The sequence below is a fragment of the Stegodyphus dumicola genome, chromosome 5 (assembly GCF_044657685.1).
Source record: "Stegodyphus dumicola isolate Sdum_Otavi_A_Nest chromosome 5, ASM4465768v1".
NCBI classification, from domain to species: domain Eukaryota; kingdom Metazoa; phylum Arthropoda; class Arachnida; order Araneae; family Eresidae; genus Stegodyphus; species Stegodyphus dumicola.
Window position 1 is genome coordinate 189,596,832 of NC_140772.1, and position 18,635 is coordinate 189,615,466.

At 34.3% G+C, this 18,635-nt stretch overlaps 1 protein-coding gene and 1 long non-coding RNA gene across 7 annotated transcripts in view; one reads left to right on the forward strand and one right to left on the reverse strand.

The window, feature by feature from the left end:
* The window catches only part of LOC118200600 (ATP-dependent translocase ABCB1-like), a 137,473-nt gene that overhangs the window by 96,552 nt on the left and 22,286 nt on the right, over positions 1 to 18,635 (forward strand). For 3 of the 4 annotated variants that reach the window (XM_085817490.1, XM_085817489.1, XM_085817491.1), the window contains 5 exons: positions 1,003 to 1,206; positions 6,755 to 6,855; positions 12,664 to 12,804; positions 14,822 to 14,978; positions 17,331 to 17,528. In XM_085817490.1, the coding sequence (XP_085673616.1) occupies positions 1,003 to 1,206; positions 6,755 to 6,855; positions 12,664 to 12,804; positions 14,822 to 14,978; positions 17,331 to 17,528 (801 nt within the window). Of the gene's footprint in view, positions 1 to 1,002; positions 1,207 to 6,754; positions 6,856 to 12,663; positions 12,805 to 14,821; positions 14,979 to 17,330; positions 17,529 to 18,635 lie in introns of those variants that run through there. The other variant, XM_085817492.1, reaches the window with a different exon arrangement.
* The window catches only part of LOC146997368 (uncharacterized), a 369,770-nt gene that overhangs the window by 17,814 nt on the left and 333,321 nt on the right, over positions 1 to 18,635 (reverse strand). The gene's annotated exons all lie outside the window — the stretch shown is intronic.

The following is an 18,635-nucleotide window of genomic DNA, read 5'->3' on the forward strand; positions in this document are numbered from 1 at the left end:
CAGGTGTGCCCAGACCGGGCTCACCGATAATCTAGGACAACTGAGAGTCTGTATTCTTTGTTTCTACGCATCTCATCGGTCAGTTCATTGACAACAATGATCGTTTCAGCACTTTTTTCGAAGCCCTATTCAATCAGTGTGCCAATTTGGACACACCCACAGAATTAAAACGATAAGTGCTATCTTCACAAAATTTTACTTGTGTACTCCTGTAGGCCTAATTATATTGACTACCTTTTTTTTTTTAAATCAAAACTCCGACTTTAAAAGGTAGCGTGCCGGAAAGGGTTAAAGAGACTAAATGATCTTTAGATAGGTCTTTCTTTTTTTTTGGGGGGGTATTGTTTATTTAATTATGGCAAAACACACGAGGGGTACCTGCCTAAGGGAAGTGATGCCTTCGTGGAGGACTTTGTGAGAACATAACCTTATTATTGTGCCTTATTATTGGACTTTGTGTGTGATTTATACCTCGCTTTACATGAAGAAAACGAGAAACACGTTTATACTGTGAGCCCGTTCGTCGTGATAACTTTTATAACTATAACTTTATTTATAAGTTTTCTAATACTTCCCTTTGTAAAGGAACTACAATTGTAGATGTGCACGAGATTGGAATTTGGGCGAAAAAGCTAAGCTTAGTCATCTTCTCGTAGAATCTAAACCATCTGGGTGGGCCTTTCTTTGTCGAACAGTTAAATGTTTCATCGTTAAAAAGTGAAAGGAAACGCATAACAATATCGAATTTTTAATGATTGATTAGTTGAAATATAATTAAAATATCAAAACTGATAATTAATAATAATTTTTAAAGCACAATTAATTCTACAATAGTAAGCATCTATTTGCTTTTAATCCTATTTCACAAGTGCAGTAACTCATATTACGCTTGTTTCGGAATGTGGATTTAGGCTGAATTTATTTTCATTAACTAACCATTACTCTTATTTGAAATCTTAATTATGTTAAATTTAAAGTATTAACCTTTCATATTTATTTCAGGCTACTGGAGCAAGGATTGCAACATTACTGAATGCCATGTCCACATTTATAGCATGCCTTATTATTGGTATGTTGTATAACTACAAAATTGGATTAGTTATTTTTTCCTTTGCGCCAATTATGTTGGCAGCGTTTTACTTAGAAGGTCGAGTTATTAGTGATCATTTGTCCATCGAAGACGATGCATTCGAAGCAGCATCAAAGGTACGGTTATGTTTTCACCTTACTCAGTTTTTAAAGTTTTCTCTGCACAGGAAATTTCAGATTTAGTTTCTGATTTATTCTTGACTGATCACGAAGTCACTACCAGTTTTGGAGTCAGAAACATGTATATCCTTCCAGAACCAGTGGTCTTCAAACTTTGGCGATTCACAGAACCCTTAGAACTGTAAGTTTTTTTTTTTTTTTTTTGTTGTTGGAGGACCCCATCCAACCCATAGAAAATTATATCTTAAAATAATATTTAAAGAAGATCAATATATTATAGGTACTTTATGTAAAAACAAAAAAGTACCGAATTTTTGATTAAAAGATTTTAACATAATATATAATAGCATCTTCAGGTTGTAGGGTCTAATAAATTATTTTAAATGTGAAACCTTTCCTGAACCGCTCATTTTCCCCTCGCATTTCCTTGCCAGGATGCAAATTTAAAGTTAAGTTATCAGGACTGGTTGATCGTCTAATTTGTTTAGGGAATATCTAATGTCCTGAATGGGAACAGGGAGCTTACTCAAGCTATTTTCAAGTATGTGTGGAATGGACAGCACAAGCAGGAAGGGTTAACTTTACCCTTTATTATCCACGATATACAAAGACCAACCACTTGTGGTCTGAACGTAAAAATATGAGAACTACTAAGTAACTAAAATAAGAGCTGAACTTTTAATACTTTACACAGATGACTAACACTAAGGTTGGCCTTTCAGACTATTATGTATGTAGAACGCAAACTGCGGAAAACTGCAATATGCCTTAGATATCAAGAGGACTAAACCTCTGGCTTTAAAGGCGGACAGCAACTGATTGAAAGCTCGCGTGAAGTGCAGTGGCAAGGAGGCTCACTTTCTATCCATCTAACTCTGTTCTTGGCAAAAAGCCACTACTTAAATACTTACAAAAAGTACAAATTGCATAAACAATTTAACGCGTTTATTCTGGCCGGAAGTGGAAAATAAGAGAGAACAGTAAAGTTTTAAAAGAAAATAAACGTTAAATACTTACTTCACTTTGTAAGGTTAGTCAAACAAACCTTACAAAATGAAGTGAGTATTTAAACGAGTGAATCTTGTAGTTTATTCAGATCGTGTTTTTGCTAGCCAGCGTACGTTACGAGCCTGTCCTTGCTGTTACGCGAAGTTGCTGATACGCGTTTTTGGCCATTAGCCCAGCTGTACTCTTTTTTAATTTATTGTGTAACGATTAGGTTCCATCGCAAGTTCTCGGTTGTATATAAGAGTACTGTATATGATTTATATATATATATATATTATGAATAAATATATATAGTAATTTATTATGTACTCATATTTGGCATTACATGGAAGAGGAGGGATGACCCATGGAGTACGTTTTAAGATAAACTTATCCACGCTTACACATGGAGAAAACCCCGAAAATGCCCATGCAGCCAGCCCGTTCGCCGGGACTCGAGCTCCGTACCGAACTGCCAGTATTCAATGGCTTTTAGCGCTCGGCCGCTCGTGGGTCTATCGCAGTACTCGAACGAATTTTTTATCCAGTCATATTTAATTTTCTATTCTGGGAAATATTTTCTTATAGTTTTTTTTTTTTTCAATTGAAAAAGGTATTTAACTATATAATTTTTCACATTGCGATTTAAATGTAATTCATTTTCCGTTAGAAAGCAGTTTAGTTTGCAAAACATTTCACATCATTTTCTTTACCATGTGTCAAATTATTATTTTGGCTTGCGAATCGCCAGGGTTTCGCGAAACGCAGTTTGATGACCAATGGTCATAACTAATCATTTATTCGCTTCGCATTACATTGCGGAACATCAGAATTAATCATGCATACGAATTTACCAATTCTAAACCTGTCTTTCGGAAGAAGCTCTAATTTGTGTTAGAAATTATAATATTTATATTTTATATCAAGTAAACAAACGTATATTTAACAATATGATACCTGTTCCCTAATAATTTTGCTGTTAGAACGTCTTCAGTTTAATTTTAACATTTTTCGCATCACATCACCGGTCACATTGTAAGTTATTAAGCTCTTCTGTGTTTTTTCTCGTGGGGTGAGAGGTTAGCAAATGGAAACTCCATGTTCAAATTCCGGGGAGAATATATTTAATTTATCACAGTTCTTAATTACGAAATGTTTATGGTTTCTTCACAGATACCCGAAATAAAATGCGGGTGAGAACAACACGTGATCATCTGAATTTGGTCGACTTGATGTCGTGCCTATTTCCACTTGTCCTTTCTTAGGGGAGAATATAGGCAGTTATCGCGTTCTTTCATGCGTGCTTTTGTGGTGTAAGTTGCTTTTGTGGTGGTTCATGTAGTTATTTTAAGACCTTTGATTTGAATCCTGGAGAAAGCATAATTGATTTTCGATGTTTCTTCCTCCGAAAAGCTGATATGTCTTTGCAGTAGCACCCAGATAAAAATTTGGTGGACATTTAACTTTTTAGCACTTTCGACTATAAGAGTGTGGCTCATGGTTCTCCCCAGTTACCGTTTGGAAGGTTGTAAGGAGTTAACTCATTTCTCGCACATGCTTTCATTTGTTTATCTAGCTAACGAATAGATGATCCGTAGTGTGAATCTAGTGAGGGGGGAGATAAGCTTTCATGTTTCCTTTTCGAAGAAATCTTAATGATCTCTACAAAGTTAGTTTATGATGTTATGCCGCAGCAATTATCATCCTAACAAGCTGGTAAATTGCCAATGATGTATGATGTTGCCATGTCAAGCGACTTAAGAGCTTTATTTTATCTTTCGATTTAAAATTGCGCATTGCTGGCATTATTTAACAAGCTGAGCAATTGGCATCATTCTACTTACTTTTTAAAAGCAATTTACGAGCTTTAAATCATTTATAAGTTTTTATTTTAGTCTTTTTTTGCTAGTCTATTTAATTGCTGTAATCAATACATCGTTTAACTAAGATAAGTTACGCAACATATTTCATAATTATTGCAAATATTTGGACCAATGTTGTAAATACTATTAGATGTAGCATATGCCATATTGTATGTACCTCGGATTTAATTATACTCTTTTGCAAACAAATATATGCACCCAGAAAGATTTGAGTCACAACTGCGAAACTCGGCAGTTCAAAAAACTGAGGAGAAAAAACCTTTTGTTTACGAGTAGCAACACAAAGAATGCGAAAATCAATAGATGTATTAAAGCCAGCCCTGGCAGCTCTATAAGCTGATTCTTAGTTAGGCAAGGGGTTTATAGTTGTTGTTTATATGTTGAACAAGGGGTTTATAGCAAGTTAAAAGTGACCCTTTGCAGTAGATTGTGGCACATATAGAGCAACTAGTCACCCACTTGGGCCGTATTCGTACACGGCTGCATTTGTCTGCCCAACATACCCTAAACATGTTGGATAGGCGACAGGTTTGAAGACCGGGCAGGCCAATCGAGGATATTAACACGTCGAAAGTATTTTTGGGAAATCATACTGTATGTTGTCGAACCTTTTATTGCTGGAAAACACAAGCTGGACGACCTGCTAGCATCGGCTGCAAAATATCGTCAACGTACCTGCTAGCTGTAAGAGTACCTGAGTACCTTGCAGCACGACTAACAGTGAACAACTGTCCCAGCTGATAGTTTCCCAGACGGTCACACCCTGTGTTCTAGTTGTGTGCTATCGGTAGCAAATGGTGCATTGTACCGCTCAATTCTTCGTCTCCAGATATGTAAGTGGCGGTAACATCAGCATTTAGAGAAAAGCGTGATTCGTCGCTAAAGATCACATTTCTCCAATCGAATACTGTCCAGCTTGACAGAGCCACCATAAAAGACGACACTGCTTATACTGAAGGGTCAATCGTCTTAATGGATGTCTAGATCTGAGTCCAATATCACCTAGTCTTCTGCGAGTCGTATACCTAGGTATTCCGGGATATCTGTGAGTTGGTAAATGATGTAGAATCGATGATAGCATAAACGTTGGTGCGGACTTGGCAGTTGTGGCTCATTTTTTCCTGGGTGCTTGTATTTTCCTGCAACAGAGTGTATTTGCACGACATCTGACAGCACAGTTTATTTACAAATAGGTAGGTTACTTTAAAATTTATAAACACACGAAATTACCGTTAAAATTAATAAGCACTGTTTTTCGTGCTATACATTCTGTGCCCGATTTCAGAATAACGTTTGCTTGGTAGCTAGCAGCAGTAACTGTTTTAAAAATATTAAATTTATAAATTTAATTTTTTAAATCATATTTACTTGGTGTATTTTATAATATGCCTAACTCGCCGTCAAGTCGAAATGAAATACGTAAGAAAGGCAACTTAAAACATGTAGAATTATTTACAAATAACGCAATATAAAGAAATTACGCATATTTAGATAGAAAACTATGTCAATGTCAAATAGAAGAAATTTATCACATTTTATAATTATGGGTAAACCTCTGATATAATAGAAGTTATATAATCCTTCTTAAAATTATGCAGATACAATATTCGCACGATTCGTCAAAATTTCTTGAAATTTTAATCAGTTGTTTCAGCGAAATCACTCATGCAAGCAGGAAATTCACATAGGTAAAAAAATTATTAAACAAAGTAATTTAAATATAATACGGTAAGATACAATAAAGTCACGTAAAGTACGTATTGACGGCGAATCAGCCAGACATCGCATCGGTCCGACGGCGAAATGGCATGTCGAAACTGCAGCTGAAATTGTCTCATTCCCTATTATTCCCTATTTAACGCTACATATTATGGAATGGGTTACATAATATCCATTTGTCTGTTGCCTGTCATTGCGTTTATGACCTAGTCTTCCTTACTAATCTTTGATAGCATTGGAGATGGTTGACAGAAAACTAATACTGCATAAAGATATAACGTAATCTTTGATACTGTAATTAGATGCAAAATTTCAAAAGGAAGACGCTATTGAAATTACCATAAACTAATCAGAAATAAAAACTATTACTTATGACAAATATATCATTCATTCTAAAAGCACTGTTCTAACATTTCATTAAATTTCTGTTCTCAGATACCTGCAAACTATGAGATTCAGAATCATCAACTAAATATTGTTAGAGAAACGAAAAGTAACACACCCTGTTTTTCCTTTAAAAATATTTGTAAAACAAACAAGCACAATATGCACACAATGAAACTACACATCTTGATTATTTTCGGCTAATAACATAGAGTCTGGAAATATTTCTTTTATCGTGGCACCAGTTTTAGGATACGTTGTTCTCAGAAACCCAATTTCTTCACCTGAATCAAAGCGTTACGTGATATTACGGCACAATGTTTCGTTTATTAGTGTCATCTGCACTTGAGAAAAATGTCTGTACGGCTACAAAACAGATTTTAATAGTACTATTTCACGAACTCATAAGAGTTAAGCTTCACATTTTCCAAATAATTTATAAACTTCGGTAATTTTGCTCTTTCTTTTCATACCATAAATGAGTATATGAACTGCAAAAATTTTTGATGTATTCAAATAAGATATCAAATTAGTTCTCGTGTTTCTTCATATTGTCCGGATTTTACCTTCAGGTTGCCGTTGAAGCAATAGAGGGCATACGAACTGTGGCATCTTTGCATCAAGAGGAGATGTTTTATAATAAGTTTAGAAAGGAACTTCTTGAACCTCACAGGTAAGAAAACTGCTGTTTTTGATATATTTTAATGTATGTAACGTTAATTTTTTGAAAAACGTAATGACAGAAATCTAAGCTAAATAAAGCATAAAGCGTTTATACCAGAATTAATTAGAAGTATCCTGAATAGATTATGCTGCATTAACCGGTATTTTCAGTATTTATAGGAAATAATAAATACTAAAAATATGTGAAGTATTTTAAGTCTGCTTATTAAAAAATTCCTCGCTGTCAAATTTCATAATACCGACGAATATCGAAGATTAATCAGTTTGCCCGAGATGAATGATAATATTTGTTAAATGGAGGTATTTAGTTAATTTAGAAGAATGAAATACTAAAATTACCTTCTTACTCTCATATGAAGATCTGTATTTAGCATATAAATCAAAGATATATTATGTGCAGGTTACAAATGCAAACTTAAGAAGTAATCTTTCTTTATTATTTTGAGAAGGTATAAATGTTTAAATCCAGATTTGTTTCAAATATTTAAGTCTAATAATTTCTTATAAATTATCTAAATACTGTAATACTTTATCTTCTATTTCATGCCTCATTAACAATTTTGGGCGATTTCTAGACCATTAAAAGCAACCCTGAAAGTGATTTGTTGCTTGCGCCATTATTCCGTTAACTTAGAAAGATGGCAAGGCCAACATTTTTCTCACTCAGGTTTTGAATTGAGGATTATCGCGTGTATGAGCAAGAAATGTATGATAGCTGCCTCTGTGGCTTACTTTCAGGAAGAATCCATTAAAAATTGAAAAAAATGGGGAAAACTTTGAGACATTTTTCAAAGATCATTAAATAGAGAGAAAATATTTCTTAGATAAAAGAAATTAATTTTGTTTGTCTTTTGGTTTTACAAAAAGGAAAAAAATATTGAAAAGAGAATAGCGTTAAAACTAGATTCGTTAAATCCAGGTTCATCTCTACATCTGAAATTAAAAGATGTCTTCCCTGACACGTTAGACACCTAAGCATAATTAAACTTAAATTGAATCTTCTGTAAGTTGTTCATTTAGAAAGAGTAGTTTCGCAAATGCTGTAGAGTTCCAATTATTCGACCTTGAGTTACCCGATATGTCTTTGAAACTTGGTGCATAATTTAGAAATTTCTAATATTATTATTACTACTGTACATTCAAAACTTAATACATTATCCACGTTGCTGCAGAGCGAATGACAATTCTCAGAGAAGTCGTCAATAGCCAGGAATATGCAATCTGTTCTAATAATTTACGTGTATTGGTTATTCATGGCGTTTTTACTTCTTTTTCCCTAATTCTTTGCGTTATTTAAAGCAATAAAGCAACCGATTTGGTGTAGATTTTGAATAAAACTCTACTGATTTTGAGGGCGGTAAGCCATAGGACCCCCCCCCCTCTTTTAAAAGCGAAAATTTGCGCCTTCTTTGCAATTTAAAATTTTCAGCATAATCAGTCGCTAATTTCTTTTTTTTTCCCAGCAAAAGCGTTTTGGTTTTGAAGAGGTGCTTAAGTTTTGCAATGGCCTGTTTCTATCGCATTCTGTATAGTGTTAATTCAGATTTTCGTGCTTTGATTCAGAATACCTGTTTTCCATGTTCTGCATCAAATAAGCGTGAATTAAAAAATGGACAGAAGTGATCGTACAAATGAACTGGGGATGTTTTTTTTAAATTTGGACAACACTGCAGAACAATCGTATTAGTTAGTGTTTTTATAATTCAGTTTGATTTTACAGATCATATACACGAAAATCTGGTTTTCGGCTATATGTTCCCATCCTCCTTTTTACTAAACTCAACCTGCAGGTTGAGTTTCGTAAGAGATACCAAAGCCAAATTTATTTCAGAGATTACACATAGTATCCATGTTAATTAATTTGAAATACATCCTTCTTTGAGGTGTTCGATGAACGATAGATCTAGAAAACACTCATTCCAGGGTAACAAAGCAATAAGATGGGCTAAGAAGAAAGCTTGAACATTGCGTACAACATATTGTCCCGCACTGTCCTGTTGAAATGTGGCCGCAGACAATCCCTGAAAGTAAAGGAAAAGGACCTGCAAAATCTCAGAGATATAGCATTGCGGGCGTGAATCCAATATCACTTTACACTATAACATTGGATGCAGGGCCAGTTTAACGATACATAACACAACAGTGAGCACTTTTTCTCCACAGAGTCTCCAAACTCTGATCCAAACAAAACCATCGTGATACTGCAGGCAGAAGTGATTCATTCAAAAACACAATGTCATGCGATTCGGATGTCCATCGCCGCCGTTCAGAGTACCATTGCAAATGCAAACTCTTGATAAAGGTAAGCCAAGCAATGGACGTCTAGCGCACAGACCATTGTCCTGCAAACGGCGTCGAATTATTTGTGCAGACACCGATCGAGCTACAGACTGCACTCGTCGCGATGTGGCAGTGCGCTCCATATTATGCGCATAATATGCCTATCTTCCGGTGGAGTGGTCTGACGGAGTGCTTGCAATTGCTCCTGTCCATCAGTCGTTCCCTTCCTGCATCCACCGATTCCATATTTATGTGACTTCTCCTAGGTTACATCCGACACAATGATCGATTTCTCAAAAGGATAATTCACAGTCTTTGTGTCCAACGAGTATGCTTCGGTCGAACTCAGAAAAGTATTCGAATGATGTTCGCGTTTCTCTACTAGGCAAACTGAAGCTACATACAAAAAAAAAAAAAAAAAAAAATCTTACATGAGAACAATTCACGTTATTCAAAATGACAGTCTGTCATGCTTCTGTATACGGATTCTAAGGACTGCTGATGTTGGCCAGATGTGCCTTTGCACAGAAACCATAATCATTTGCATACTCCATCGCGGTATACACATGATGCACGATTCATGGTGTTTAGATGATTCCTCCATGATGTCGAATACCGCTACATCTTGCATATCCCGGATAATCGGTTTCGATAATATCTGTGGCTGTTTGAAACCGGATTAATGAAGGAATTAAATGCGTAAGTAAAATTTGATTATTGGTTTCAAAATCTATTTTCTCCTTGCGTATCTATAAACAAAACGTGATTAAGGCATTCAGCTTCATAAGAAACAACTTAAAAAATTGTTTGCTTCTTGAAATTCATTTTTTATTCCCTAAAAATCGCAATATTTGTACGAAATATTTTTTTCATTGGCATTTGTTCTCCACACATGTGTTTGCAGAAACTAGTTGTATTGCTTATCGTACGGTGAATTGCAAGGTTACTTTCAATATTGATACTATTTTCTATAATATATACTGACCATATTTCAATCATTACAGTAACTTTTTATGATTATTTTGCTATTAGATCTTGTGCAGGCATTAATTAATGTTAAATTTCTATCCTTTAAGAATGTAATAATGAAAAATAGAAACTTAAAACGGAAATTATATTGACAGAATCTAACTCACTGAAATCAAATTGTTGTGCAATGTCCGCTATGCTATTAATGATTTTGTACAGCGATTAAGTACTTATTTTATAAGCTACTGCTAACGTCGTCTTAGCATGCCTTCGTGGTATAGTGTTCAGCACTCTCGGCTCGTATTCGAGAGGTCCATGGTTCGACTCCCGGGGAGGGCATTGCTCATTTCTCATGTCTCTTGCTTCAAAAAAATTCTAAAGTCTCTACAACTTGAAGCAGAAAACCTGAAAAGTTAGAGATGTCCTAGCTGGGACATCAACTCCAGACCTTTCTATTATCCTATAAAGTATCATTTAAGTTGCTAACCAATTATTTTATGTCAATACATCTTCCTGTTGATGTCGTTTTTATTTCTCTACCGGAATTGAAACTTCTAGCTCGCGCGATATTCAAATGAGGTTGAAAGTAAAGAGTAAAGGAAGGCTTTAGAGGGTAAAATCAGAGCATGTTCTGCCTGCTTGAAGACCACGTTGCTAGAATTAATTCTTTCGTGATTAGTATTCTGCAGCGTTCCGTTATTCTTACCATTAGACTTGTTTAGGCCGACTTCTATCAGAGCAAGCTTGCGCGTTATTGGAATTGTGAAGCCGTTAGGTTATACTTATTCTCCTTAATTTTAGTTTATTCATTATCCTTAAGTTAAGCCATAATTGTTGGTCTATATAAGCAAAAGTTGGTGTAGTCTGTTTAACTTTATTTAAACTAATAAAAGGGATCTTTACACTCTTTCCCTGTCTGCGTGGTACTTACAAAGCATAGTGATAATTCACTACTAGTATCTACAACGTTTCGTTCATTGTATTGTCGAGTCATTATTATTTTTGAAGTTGGAAACACGAAAAATGAGCAATACCCTCTCCGGGACTCAAACCTGGACCTCTCGAACACGCGCCCAGTATGCTACTTTTGCACACTGGAGGAGAGAGAAAATGCCTTATATACTTCCCCTTTTTAAGGACGACTGGGGATTAGGGGAGCCTAGTCACCAAATCCTGGTGGTGAAGAATCATCCACCACCATCTTGTAATTCGGTGCCACTGTAAAATCATTTAAGAATTTTTTCGAACCAAGGAAATTGGAGAAATCTTCAATACACTCGCTGGGATTCGAACCCTAGACCTCTCGAATATGCGCCGAATGTGCTATCGTTACACCACGAAGGCATACCGAAAGGAGGGAGAAAATATATACTCCTCCGTTTAAAGGGCAACTGAAGATTTGGGGACCCAATCGCCAAATCCTGGTGGTGAAGAATCATCATCCACCACCTTTTTTAGTTCGGGCGTCATTGTAGATTCATTAGGATTTTTGAAGTAGAAAACACGAAAAATGAGCAATGCTTCGCCGGGAGTCGGACCTGGACCTCTCAAATGCGCGCCGAATGTGTGCCTTTGGACCACGAAGGCATACTAGAAGGAAGGGGAATATACCTTATAGTTTATTAGCAGAAAAGACGAAACGTCACAACTATTTCATTTAAAGACAATGCTGTAATTTTTATCGATATGTAAGCTCTCGGAATAAATGCAATCAGAGTGGATCATAATATTATAAAACTGCCATCTATTATTCATAATTATTAATTCCCATTCGTAAATATTGTGTTTTCCCCCTTCCTAAAGATGTCTGCTAATTTTTGAAGTGTCATTGCATTACGAATTCAAGCTATTTGTGTCATACGTATCACGTAACTGGGTTATGAAATATATATTTCTCACGATGTTTTCAGTGTAACTTCATTTAGTTCATTAGTGGCCGAACGATAAAACAGCTGAAAACTAATAATTTGGTTCTTGGAAAACGAGCTGCCTGCGTAGATATTTGCATGCGTTTCCCATTTTTAAGGTAAATGAGAGGAGTATGTTTCTTTTCAAAAGTCCTCCACGATGTCATCCTTCTGCATCCTTCTGCTTAACTCTTGTCATAAAAATAAATACACAATGTAATTTCCAAGTACATACAAGAAACAAGAATTTTTGCATGTCTACTTTAAAACTGGTAATGATTAACAATCCACTGCTACTGGTGAAAATGGCGCATAAAAGTGCCTTTCATATTTTATCGCTTACTGTCATTTTGTATTTTTTTCTTTTCGGTGAACATCTATCATTCACGGTCCAACAATTTCGAAACGAGAATGGTAGAAAATTACGTGATGACGGGAAGTTACACTAGCGAAACATTTTACTGTCATCAAGCAGGTCGATGAAATAGACTTCCATTCTTCTCTTCTAACATTTAATGCTCTGTAATTTACTGTATGAAACTATTTTAAAATATGATTGTTGCTATTTGACTGTAAAATAATATGCCATTTTTAGAATTTTTTTGGAAAATATTACAAGTTTTATTTTATTTATCTTCCAGAAAGTCTCGATTAAAGTCCCATGTTAGAGGACTGATTTATGGATTTGTCCAGGCAATTCAAGCATTTGCTTATGCGGCCGGAATGTATTATGGAGGTATCCTTGTAGTTAATGGCGAACTTTCGTATTCGAATCTTTTGAAGTGAGTAATCAGATATTTGAATATATATTATCAGTTCCTGTTCATTTGAATTAAATGCAACTGCTAATTTTTTCCTAGCTTAAAAATTTTGAAGTTTGGCTTCCTTAATAAAGTATTATGAAATTTTCGTAGTGTTAAATGGCGTAGTGCAATTATTTTCGATTCATATCTCAAGATCAGTGGAATTATTTAATACTTAAAGTATATAATGTTAAGAGGAAAATGCCCCTATGTTTTATATAAAACGGTATCGATTTCAAGGGCAGCTAGAAAAATTCTCCGGAAATGTTTTGAGACTTGAAGAAGAAGCAACTCACTCAGTCACTCTCGAAATCAACATATATTTATTAAAATTTTTTTAAGCAATCTAAGCCAATTTATTAAAATCTAAGCTAAAACTCACACTGCATAAATTTTTAAAAACCTGCTGTGGGCACTACATGATTTCTCCATATGGCCTATTAAATATTATTTTTAGAACAACAATAAACAAATTTTAAGTATTTTTAGATATTTGGAATAAAAAGCGCTGATATTAAATAGTGTTAAATGTTTTTTGTTAAAGTAACTACATATATAAACTGCTATTATATATTGTTTCGAATTTTGTATATTGATGATTTTGGAAAGGTAAGAAAGAATACAGGCGCAAATCTATTTAACAGAGTAAATGGCTATCTCGCTGAATTGATGAGATATCGCCAAGCTGGCAATGGTTTTGGCAACTACTTTTTGTCGCCTAATAGGGCGAGAAATCACCAAAATTCGCCAAATTGAGCGAGTATTTGCCGACATTTTGGTCGAGTTTCTGTAAATAAATTTTATAACAATACATAGTCTATTGCGAACCCGTACGCGGGCAACAATATGTAGTTAGATTTCGTTATTTATCAAAAATGACTTTTTTTTTTTTTTTTCAAATTTGGCATTGGTAAAACATGTCTATTTTTGTCATTTAAACAGCTTCTGTAACTGGAAGTATATGACTACGACCAACGATTGGAAAATAAAGGCCGGGTAGGGACTCTTAGGGTAATGTTATAGGAATCCCATATCCAAAATTTCAATGTTCTATGGCTAATCGCTTTTGAGTTATGCGTGATACATATATACGTACGTACGTACCGATAGGACATCACGAAAATATCCATTTTGAATTCATTTTACCATCCTTTGTCCGTAAATACATTGGAGCAAAGAGAAGGGGTACCCAGATCTAGCTAAAGAAGCCATACACAGTTAAATGCCCTAATCTTTGGAGGTGATCCGAGGAGCCCCCCCCCCGATCATCGCAAAATCTAGGTAAATACAACGCTTAATCAAAATCGTCAAGGGATCAAGTCAAGGGGTCTGTCCCCCAGTGTTGACCCATGTAGGTAGGAAGTTTATTCTTATCTCCATGTGTTGGCCAGGTAAGGCCATTCTTCCCAGACAACCTTGTAAATCTAACCATATAGTGTTCCCACAACCAGGGGGCAAACAAGCTGTACCAAATGGTCCCTGCTGAGCCTGAACCTACCACCTTATAAACGATGGTTCTAGTCACTCTGATGACATTTAATTGTTCTCCAAGAGGTCCGTAAGTACAGATGTCAACCAAAACATTTGTCCAAATGGATTCGGGAACGGTCAAAATAGATATTTTCTTTGAAATACGATACCCGAAAGTTTTTGCAAATTACGTACTTTCTTTACTTCGCCCAAGAAATAAAAAAAAAGAAGCTTAACTTTTATATTTTGCATTGATGTCTCTTCTGTGTTATTAAAGCGAGTTTTCGAAAGATATCTCGCCCTGACAACTGAGAATTTATAGCTAGAACTTTGCCCTGAAATGTCAGGATGCAATAGAAACGAATTGTCTAACTTCAGAAATACTTTTGTAATAATGTTATTATAGGCAAAAAAAAATTTAATAAATTTGAACGATATTGTACGTTTAAGTCGGACCTAAAACTAACTATAATCGATTATTCTAATGTGATTCAATGGTAAACCATGTAATTAAATCATTTTGCAGAGTATTAGAAGGAATTCTGGTTGGCCTCATGATGTTAGGAGAGACTTTTGGCTTTGCCCCGGATTATCAGAAAGCTAGAATTGGAGCAGTCAGAATTTTTAAAATCTTAGATCTCAAACCACGCATAGATGCATTTTCAGAGCAAGGAGTAATAATGGTAAATAGTTTGATTATATTTTAGTTAAGAATCAATTTAGTTAAAATATATAATATCAGGATATAAAAACTATTTAAACATAATGTTTCCAAAAGCATCCTCTTCCTAGCGTGTAATTTTAAAACTGCTAATAAATAATTTTTAATAGATTATTATAAAATTATCGTTAAAATATTTTGTACTTTATTTGCTAATGACCGCTTCAAAAGAAATGTATTATTTGAAAATCGTTTTCTTTTTGTTATTTTAAGCAGAATTTAAGGATTTAAAGGATATCTATGAATAGATCATTTTTAATAGATTATTATAAAACTATCGTTAAAATAATTTGTACTTTACTTGCTGATAGATGCTTCAAAAGAAATGTATAATTTGAAAAGATTTTTCTTTTTGTTATTTTAAGCAGAATTTAAATATATTTAAACGATATCCATGATTGAAATTATGCACTGGAGTTTAAGCAGTTAAACAGTGATGTCAAAGCAGATTAATGATGGAAGTATTTAAGTGGAAAGGTTTCAAAAGTATTTCTGTATCGCTTTTTTTGTCGACCGAAAATATAAATTGAATTGTTAGATTATAATTTATTGCTTTTATGGAAGTCTCAAAGTTTTCAGTAGTAGCGGATATTGAATATAAGTTAATTCTTGCATCACTGCAGTAAATCCACCAGTGATACATCGGTGTTTTCTTCGTTACAATAAATCCTTTCAAGACGATCACTTTCTTCTCGAAATCATTTTGATTTACTCTATAGTAATGCTGGTCATTTTTAGAGGAGGTTTTCTTAACGAGAAACAAGAACATTCAGTTTATTTATCTACTTGAAAATTATCCATTAATATACTAAATATTTATTTTTTGTAATATCTACTAAACACAATGTCGTAGTGTGATGGCGTTAGGGCGGCCCGCCTTGGGCGGTACTTTCTTAGGACGGCAAAATTTCACAATAAATAGTAATAATATCCTGTAATCTGAACCATTTTTTTTTTTCATACTTTTTTCGCACCTACGATTTGGGCTGATTAAAATTAGCACGAAACTTTATATTACTTAGTCTGCGAGGGAACTGAGGAATTCCTTTTCTTTAGTGAAGTGGAAAGGTTTAAAAAAGTTGCCAGAAAGAGAGAGTCCATCTCGCTCTTTCTGGCAACTGGCAACATCATCTGCACTAACCAGCTGCCGTGCGATGATTCTTCATGTTTAATTTTGTGTTCGGATTGTTCATGAAGAATATTCAGCGGATAATTAATTCTATCATATAAAGAATTAATTAATGAAAGTAATATCATTTGAAAGGTATATGCATTGGTTATAAATAGGTATTAATCGTACTACATAAAAACTTATTATTATTTAATAGTTAAAGATTGAAAAGTTAATGCAGGAAAAAGTAAGGAAAATACTCTTTAAAAGGGTAGATAAGATGAAAATTTAATATTTAAAAAGCTTCATTTAACAAATGCAGATGTTGTTCCCACACATAGTTATAATGATACAGGCTCCTGTTCTGACTGCAATGATTAATGTTTTTTAACAACGCTCATAATAAGAGTTTAAGTTACAATAAAAATTTGGCTTCAAGAGATGTTTTTTTGGGGGGAGGGGAGGGAGTTGCGAAGGGGGCAACAAGTTTTTTTTTTTATAAATGCATATCAGTGTATCAGTAGAGCAGGAAAATAAGAACGAAGAAACTAAAAGTATCCGAGTTGATGCTTGGACAAACTTAAAAATCTTATTGCCTAATAATTAGTTCTAATTTAATTATTGGTTACTAATTAAACACGAACGGTTTTTTTCCCTTCCATAATTTTAATAATATAATAATAAATAGGCGTTTTATTTTTCAATGTACATTGATATTGTTGATGTTGCTTCAAATATCTGGAACTTTATTGAATTTTTTTGAATAATTTGATGAAACGTAAGGCTACATGTTCGTGTTTCGGAGTTTAGCGGGAGTATAAAAGTTTTTGGCCTGTAAAATGTTTTTAGTAAAAATTCTAAGAAAGAAATCACACAGATTGACCATATTACCGGGCTACCACGTCTAATCCACAACACATTGATGAATTGGCTAAACAAATGCGAGCATCCGAAGATCTTTAGATAGATACATCATGAAATACGTTGTCTGAAATATCCATTTCAAGAAAATTAATTGTTAATATCAACTATAGTGGGCTGACAACTACGCAGTTAATGTAAATGAGACTACAATTTTCCATGTTATACTTTTGAGATGATCAGTGTTCTTGTGAATACTTTCATGGATACCTTATGATATTTATGTATAAAGAAATACAGAAATTCACAGAATGTGTACATAATGAATTTTTCTCTCCTAAGGACAACGTGAATGGTTGCGTGAATTTCGAGAAGGTGCGCTTCAATTATCCGAGTCGTCCAGATATTAAGATCTTGAAAGGTTTGAACTTGGAGATTGAGCCAGGAAAAACAGTTGCTCTCGTTGGAAGTAGTGGATGTGGTAAAAGTACTTGCATTCAGCTTATTGAGAGATTCTACGATGCTCAACATGGCCGAGTGGTAAGTTTATCTGAAGGAAATCAATGATGTTTAAGACACCTTTTTCGTCTTTCGTTACACAGTTACAATTTACATTTCGCTATAGTCCAACCTTATTACTTACAAAATAGGAATTACTTGTGCTAATGCTAAGAAATGGAAATCCGAATCACATGTATAAACATAAATTAATAAACGTAAACATATAAATTAATTTAAAAGAAACTGTGAAATTTAAAACAAAACTTACATTCCAGCATTTTAGTACTCATTGCTAGCCATGATTCAATCTAGAGAATAGCCAAGAGATAGAGAGAGTAAACACATCGCAAGTCCAGTTTTTTCCATGTAACATTCCATTAAAAATAGCTAAAAAAAACTGTAGTGTCCGAATTAATTGGAACAAAACTAATTGTTTGATAATTTATGTGCCTATCTTCATACACAGTGGTAATAATAAAATTAATAGAAAATATGTCTTTCTTCAGCAGAAAAGATTTCTAGAATGCGCTTAGGCATTGACTATACTAGTCTTGTGCATATAAGTTTTACTTCTTTAGCACAGAACCACACTTTTATAGTATTCTTAATCATGCGCACTTTTGTCGTACGATCCATTTTGCTGAGATGTTCTTTGATAATGCACCACAAGCTTTCAATCGGATTTAAATCTGGCAAATCCCTAGACCGATTTAGCACGATAAGTTTCCTTTCCAAAATGAATTTTCTGATATATTTCGAATTGTGGGATGAAACGAAGTCAGGATGAAATATCCCTACAAAGGTTTCCGAGAATGAAACAATTTTATTTTTTAAAATGTATATGTAGTTCGATGAATTCTTTATTCCGTCAACAGGAACTAGACTTCCAGTGACATCTGCAGTGATAAAATGCCGAAACACTTATTTTGTAGGGTATTTTACAGTTTCCTGGATATATTAAGGTTTACTGATTCACCCTTGCTTCATCTAACAATGTTAGATGAACAACCATGAACAAATAAATGAGTCTCATCGCTGGAAGTGATATTTTTCGAGTCATTTATGTCCGAATTTGTATTTTTTGTCCCACAATAATCATTTTTGCTTCATTTGACATATCAAAAGTTGTACAGAAAGAATATTTCT